This window comes from Pterocles gutturalis, unplaced genomic scaffold (assembly GCF_000699245.1).
Source record: "Pterocles gutturalis isolate BGI_N339 unplaced genomic scaffold, ASM69924v1 scaffold25431, whole genome shotgun sequence".
Lineage (NCBI taxonomy): Eukaryota > Metazoa > Chordata > Aves > Pterocliformes > Pteroclidae > Pterocles > Pterocles gutturalis.
In genome coordinates, this window is record NW_010101124.1 from 1,120 (window position 1) to 8,398 (window position 7,279).

At 54.7% G+C, this 7,279-nt stretch overlaps 2 protein-coding genes across 2 annotated transcripts in view; one reads left to right on the top strand and one right to left on the bottom strand.

Moving 5' to 3' along the window:
- TIGD5 (tigger transposable element derived 5) overlaps positions 1 to 1,563 on the top strand; it is a gene marked incomplete at its 5' end in the record, with an annotated part of 2,552 nt that extends 989 nt beyond the window's left edge. The window contains one exon of the mRNA XM_010082404.1: positions 1,529 to 1,563. Coding sequence (XP_010080706.1) covers positions 1,529 to 1,563 — 35 coding nt within the window. The remainder of the gene's footprint in view (positions 1 to 1,528) is intronic.
- A 3,110-nt stretch (positions 1,564 to 4,673) lies between these two features.
- Positions 4,674 to 6,545, bottom strand: PYCRL (pyrroline-5-carboxylate reductase-like; the record flags this gene model as incomplete). The annotated part of the gene is made up of 5 exons (XM_010082416.1): positions 4,674 to 4,856; positions 5,227 to 5,319; positions 5,431 to 5,643; positions 6,027 to 6,206; positions 6,481 to 6,545. Coding segments are annotated over 5 exons (734 nt in total), but the record flags the coding sequence as incomplete, so codon positions are not given.
- Between the last annotated feature and the right edge of the window lie 734 nt (positions 6,546 to 7,279).

A 7,279-nucleotide genomic window follows, 5' to 3' on the forward strand; every position in this document is an offset into this window, starting at 1 on the left:
ACCCTGCTTGGGGTGTGGGGGAGGACATGGGGCTGGGGACACCCTGATTTGTCCCAGAGGGCTGGCAGTGAGGTGCCAGCTCCTCTCACCCCTCCGTCATGGGCAGTCCCTGGGATTAAGGGGGCCCAAATGCTCACAGCGAAGGAGGGGTTACAATTTAGGGCTAATGGGGTTTTTTTTTATGCAACAACCCCTCCGTACATTGAGTATTTGAGGGTTGTTCCTCACCCTAAATATATTTAGGAGGTGCTATTTTTTAAATCCTATGAGACTGAGGTGGAGTTGACCCCCTGGTCACCGGCACCGTTAGAAGGGGGTGGATGGCTCCGACACTGCCCAGTCTGTCCGACCCCGTGGGGAGAAGGGACAAGAGAGGGACCTGCTTGGTGTCGGTGTGAGGAGCTTGGAGCAGGGCTGAGGTGGACAGAGACCACTCCTGGGGTGCTGTAAGACAAATATTCTGCTCTGGAAGAGGCTGGTGATGCCCTTCCCACTGCCAAAACAGAGTCCTGTTAAACTGGGGAGGTTTGAGGATGGTTTCAAACAACCTTCTTCATGCATTGGATTGGGACAGGGACGCTTGGGTGGCATCCAAGAAGCTGTGGCTCCTTGGAGAGGGTCACCTCCATCATTCCGGGAATGCCCAGACCACAGAGACCTGGTGAAACAAGTACCATCATCTGAGAATCCTCACGAAGCCCAAGGCTCCAGGGATGGAGGCTGAGGTGCCCCTCCTGGGGTTTGTAGAGCGGCTGAGTCTGGAGGAAGTGTCTTGTGGTGTGGGGGAGATGGCTGCTGGTGTGACGTGTGTCATGAGTTGAGATAGGAATGGAGAGGGTTCCTCACACTGCCTTGAAATACTAGAGGCATTAGATGTGAATTTAGCAGCTCGTGACCTGATTTTTGGTTAAATTTTAGCCTGCTTAGCCAAATTCTTGAAAGGATTTTTAAAAAAACAATTCATCAGTGCTGCTGTGCCCCGTGTCCGCAGGTGGGGTGGGTGTTTTTACTTGTCTTTGTCTCATAACTTCAGATCTTATGGCAATTAAATGGATTTTTATTCCTATTTTGGGGTTGTCTTCTGTAAACGGTCCCACAGAGCCATCGCAGAGGGATGGAGGGGTGGCAGAATGGGGACCTCCATGTGGTTGAGTCCTCTTGGTGTGGTCTATCCATCATGTTCTCCACCTCTCTGCAGCCCAAGCCACCATGACTGCTCCTCAAATTGACTTTTTGATTTTATTAATAGGGTTAACTTGCTGATAAATGAGGCTGCCAGGGAATTTAGGGAGCAGCAAGGAAAAAAAACACATGAAAAGTCAAATTTGGAGCTGAGGATTGTCCTTTCAGATCATGAAACTCCACCGCACAACCAACATCAAGAAATACTTCATATTGGGAGAAAGGTACAATTTTTTTTTTTTTCTACCACAAACCAAATCAACTTCAATTTCTTATGTTCTTGCACTGCTAGCTTCACAGCCAGCGTGCTGTGTGGTGTCTCACCCATTTTGTGCTTCTCCCTTAGCTTTGGTTTCCTCCTGGTACATGTTTGGGGCTTGATGCTGCCATGCTTGAATGCAGACTTTTATCCACCAACGGGACGTAATAATGTAAAACCACATTTCTATTTATAATTTTGATAACCCTATGCACCAAAAAAAACCCCACAAAAACATTTTAGAGCTTGCGATGTGACTCACTTCAAGCAGTAGTTTGTGAGTTAAAGGAGTCTTTGGTTGTTTGAGAAAAATGTTGCCAAGTTCAGCAGAAGGTACCAGGGTAGAGACCTTTGCATCTCGTATAGGTCACACTGGGTACACTCACGGCAGCGTTTGGCCTGGTTTGGGGAGGTGAGAACATCGAACCATTGAGTGGTTTGGGTTGGAAGGGACCTTAGTGATCACAGAGTTCCAACTCCCCTGCCATGGGCAGGGACATCTTTCATTAGACCAGGTTGCTCAAAGCCCTGTCCAACCCAACCTTGAACACTTCCAATGTCGGAGCATCCACAACTACTCTGGGCAACCTGATCCAGTGTTCTCACCACCCTCATCGTAAGAAATACCTTCCTTATCTCCAATCTGCACATCTGTTTTTTTCAGTTTAAACCTTGCTCCATCTTTTTTATAAGCCCTCTTTATATATTGAAAGGCCACAAGGTCTCCCCGGAGCCTTCTCTTCTCCCGGCTGCACACCCCCAACTCTCTCAGCCTGTCCTCACATGGGAGCTGCTCCAGCCCTTGGACCATCTCCGTGGCCTCCTCTGGCCCCGCTACAACAGCTCCGTGTCTGTCCTGTGCTGAGGACCCCAGAGCTGGATGCATCACTGCAGGGGGGTGGGGGTCTCAGCAGAGCGGAGCAGAGGGGGACAATCCCCTCCCTCGCCCTGTTGCTCATGCTGCTGGTGATGCCACCCAGGACACGATTGGCTTTCTGGGCTGCCAGCGCACATGGTTGGCTCATGTTCAGCTTCTCAACACCCCCAAGTTCTCCTCAGGGCTGCTCTCAATCCATTCATCCCCCAATCTGTATTCATCCTGGGGATTGACCGAACCCACGTGCAGGACATTGCCCTTCGCCTTGAACTTCATGAGGTTCACATGAGCCTGCTCCTCCAGCCTGTCAAGATCCCTCTGGATGGCATCTTTTCCATCAAGAAAGTCAACTGCACCACTCAGTCTGGTGTCATCTGCAAACTTACTGAGGGTGCACTTAATCCCACTGTCGATGTCATTGATGAAGATATTTAATGGTATTGATCCCAGTACGGACCCTTGAGGGACACCATTCCTTACTTGTTTCCACTTGGGACACTGAGCCATTGACTGTAACTCTTTGGACACATCCGTCCAGCCGGTTCTTGATCCATCATCAGTCCATCCATCAAATCCATGTCTCTCCTACAGAAGTCTAGGTAGATGACATCCCTAGTTCTTCTCTTGTCCACCAGTGCAGCCACTCCATCGTGTCAGGCACGATTTGTCCTTGGTGAAGCCACACTGGCTGTCTCCTATCACCTCCCTGCCTTCCATAGGTTTCAACATCTCTTCCAGGAGGATCTGTTCCATGATGTCACCGGGCATGATGAGATGCCTTTTGTGAAGGCAGTATTCCTAGCACTAAGGTCATTGTGATAATGTACTTGCAGTGAGTGCTGGCTTTTTTTCTTTTATAAAATTAATGAAATCTAAGCATTATTTTTTTTTAAACTAGCACTTAGCAAAATGATGAAGGTCATCAACATCTTGGCTTTGGGGTTGAATGTGCCACTTCTCTGAAAGACAGCCTGAAAACCCAAAGCTCCAAAGCCTTGAGGGGGACAGATGGAGATGGCGAATGAGCAAGGGCTGGGGTCAGCCACGGCATGAGTGGTGGGGCTGTATTTGGCAAAGGCTTGTTGGCCAAGATATGTTAAAGAGTGGTGTGGAGGACACAGAAGAGATGAAGACGCCCAAGAATGAAATCAGAAGGTGGCAGCACTTCAGATTTCAGAGAGATTGTCAGAATCACTTTGCGTGGGGACAATGTGGGGACATGTGGGGACAGGGCAGAAAGACAAAGGAGCTAACAGGTGGCTTGGGAACCTTGAGGACCACTTCTTCCTTCCACCATGTAGGTGCCATGAGCCCCTTTCATGGTTACACAGCAAAACGCAGAGATGGGCAGGACAGACTGGCGGGCTCAAGCTCCATCTCCAGCTTCTGTGCAGCTTTGCTAATTAATTAGGTGCCTAGAGAAGGTGCCCAGGGAGGTCATGCCTTGGCGTGACCCGACAGCACTGTATGGCTGCGGCATCTCTCCTGGCTTGGCACCACTGGCATCTGGGGTGATGGAGTCAAAGCCGTAGGAGCCAAAGGCTCGGCACCCAGCTGTTTCACCAGTGATGTTGTGTCTGGATGAAGCCTTTCATCTTCAAAGCGGTTCACAAATCATCACTAATTGCATCCGTAGAGGTGCTGGGAGGCAAACGAAGCTTAATTAGGGCATGCAAAAGGCTCAGATCCTCTCCAGATAGGCAAGCTTTGAGGTTCTCCTCCCTTGATGTGCAGCACCCTGGGGCCAAGAGCAGCTCTGGGCTTCCATCCCACTGCCTCGCTGCCAGTAAGACCAGTGTGCAGGACTGTGGTGTGATACTGGTGCATGTCCAGAATGGGAAGTTGAATATTTCAACTGGTTGACTTCATGCTCGTGAAGAACCTCTCTGTGCTCACCCCCAGACCATCATCCTGCCAGCTCCCCAATTCTCAAGGTCCCTTGGCAGCCTCATGACACCCGACGATGCTCCCCAGCCCCAAAACTCTGTCCCCATCCCTGTCCCCAGTGCCATACGCTGGTGAGCACAGAGCCAGCGTGACATCAGCTCCATCTCTGCTGGCCCAAGGACCTATGGTTGTCACCTCCCCATGGAAGTGACCCCGTGCTGGGTTATAGTAGCCCCCTCAGGACTGAAGGGATCAGAAAGAGCCATTGTGTTGCCCATGTTTATTTGGTCCTAGCCCTGCAGAGGTAGCACGTGGCGTGGACACGGGTCCACACCATCTCCAACCCCCAGCCAGGGTCTCCTGAGGGTGTCAGGGTTCCCCTGCTCCTTGAAAGAGTTTGGTCTGGTCCCCATCACTGCTCCTGCCCCGCAGAGGATGGGATGGAGGGGCTCATCCCCAGCCAGGCTGTTAGTCCTCGGCCACATCACGTGCCCGGTTGGTGGCCGCCTCCACGGCATTCATGACAGTGGCCCGCAGCGCGCCCTTCTCCAGCTGGTGCAACGCGTGGATGGTGGTACCCCCAGGCGTGCAGACATCTTCTCGCAGCTTTGCCGGGTGCTCCCCTGTCTCCACCATCATCTTCGCTGCACCCTACAGAAGACCAGGGTAGGTCAGGACCTCCCAAACCCCCTTCTCCTTGCCCAGAGATTGGATGGTGGCATCCCATCGCCCACAGCTCACAGCAGGGGACAAGACACCAAAGCATCGTGCCCTTCACTGTCTCCTGGTGACTTCATCTTTGGTTTCAAGAGGGGAAACTGAGGCAAGAGGCCATCCGGCGCCTCCTCCCTCGCTCTGCCACCCTGCCAGGTGCCACAGAGCCCAGGCAAGTGATGGTGACAGTGCCCAAGCCAGGTGGGAGCTGTGGGACAGGAGGGAGAGGAGCGATGCCGGGTGTCTCCAAGGGACACCAGTGTCCCTGGGCAACACCAGGTGTCCCCGAGCAACACCACCAACTCACCAGCAGCGTCTGAGCTGCGATCCTTCTGGCTAAACCTCCTGGCATGCCCATCTTCACTGCTCCATCAGCCAAGGCTTCGGCAAACAGGTAGACCTGTGGGGAGAAAAATATCGGGATGAGTGTGACAAAAAGTGGGGGACCCCCAAACCCCAACTCCGCATGGGTGGGATTTCTGCCAGCATCCCGTGTCCCGCCAGTGCTTACGTAGGCGACCCCGCTGCCGCTGAGGCCGGTGTGGATGTCAATGTAGGATTCGGGGACCTCCTCGCAGAGCCCGCAGGAGGACAGGAGGTTCTTCAGCAGGGTGGCTTCTCCGTCACTGGCGCCGCTGCCCCGGGCAAAGACCATGGCCCCTGCTTGCACCACGCACGGCAGGTTGGGCATGAGCCGCAGCACCTTGGTTCCGGCTGGGAGAAGCTGGGAAGAAATGGGGATGGGCTTGGGTGCAAATGGGATGAGGAGGAGGAGGAGGAGGAAGGGGAAAAGAAAGACGAGGAGGAAGAGGAGGAGGAAGGAGAAAGAGGAAGAGAAAGAGGAGGAAGAGAAAGAGGAGGAGGAAAAGGAAGAGGAAGAAGAGGAAGAGAAAATGGAGGAGGAGGAGGGGGAAGAGGAAGAAGAGGAAGAGAAAATGGAGGAGGAGGAGGGGGAAGAGAAAGAGGAAGAGGTGGAGGAACAAAGGGGAGGGTGAGGAAAAGGAAGAAGAGGAAGAGAAAGAGGAGGAGGAGGAGGAGGAGGAAGAGGAAGAGGAGGAGGAAAAGGAGGAGAAAGAGAAAGTGTAGGAGGAGGAAGAGGAGGCTCACCCGCTGCAGCGTCTGGAGGGTGACGCCCGCCGCCAGTGAGACGACGACGTGGTGGGGTCCCACGGCAGGACGGATCTCCTGCAGGACGCCTGGCAGAATGTGGGGTTTGGTGGCCAGGAAGACCAGGGTGCAATCCTGCAGCACCTCCAGGTTGCAGTGGGTGGTCCGGCACCCTGACTCCTATGCGTGGGTGGGGAAACATGTCACAACCTGTCACCCCCACACCCCCAGCACCATTCACGTGCAGGGACACAGCTTGGGGACAAAAGCCACCAAAGCCACGAAGCTTCTGCTTGGATTTCACCCAGACTTGGGAAGGATGAACCAAAGCCTTGCGTGGGGGGAAAGGGCACCCTAAAATCATAGTGAGGGGCATCCCAACATGCACCCCAACATGCCTTCCACCTCCGCAGCCACCCAGCAGGGTGACTTGTCACCCTGTGGTCCCACTCACCCGCCAAGCGTCCAGGTTTTTGTCCGAGGGAGCGCTGGCCAGGATGCTGCTGGCTGACACCTTTCCTTGGGGGGGGACACAGGGACTGGGGTGAGTGGCTGTGTGTCTCCAGCATGACGGGGACACCCCAGCACAGCCTGGGCACCCCAATCTCAGCCTGGGGGACATGGAGCAAAGGGGACCAGGGACAGATCCCTGTGGGTCAGCACGAGTACCCCACGGGGACGGCTCTGGGCACCCCATTGTGCCACAGTGCTGCAGTGACAAGGGAGGTGACCCCAAAAGGAAGGGACATCTCTTGGCTTCGGAACATGGACTGGGCCGTCCCCACACTGTGCTATGGAGCAGGGACAACCAGGGACACCCAGGGGGAGGGACAGGGCTGTGCCCCCACTATCTGTGGGGCAGGGACCCCATGGAGGGGACAGGACAGGGCTGTCCCCATGTCCCCACACCGCTCTGTGGGGCAGGGACCCCATGGAGGGGACAGGACAGGGCTGTCCCCATGTCCCCACACCGCTCTGTGGGGCAGGGACCCCATGGAGGGGACAGGACAGGGCTGTCCCCATGTCCCCACACCGCTCTGTGGGGCAGGGACCCCATGGAGGGGACAGGGCAGGGCTGTCCCCATGTCCCCACACTGCTCTATAGGGCAGGGACCCCATGGAGGGGACAGGACAGGGCTGTCCCCGTGTCCCCACACCGCTCTGTGGGGCAGGGTCCCCATGGAGGGGACAGGACAGGGCTGTCCCCATGTCCCCACACCGCTCTATAGGGCAGGGACCCCATGGAGGGGACA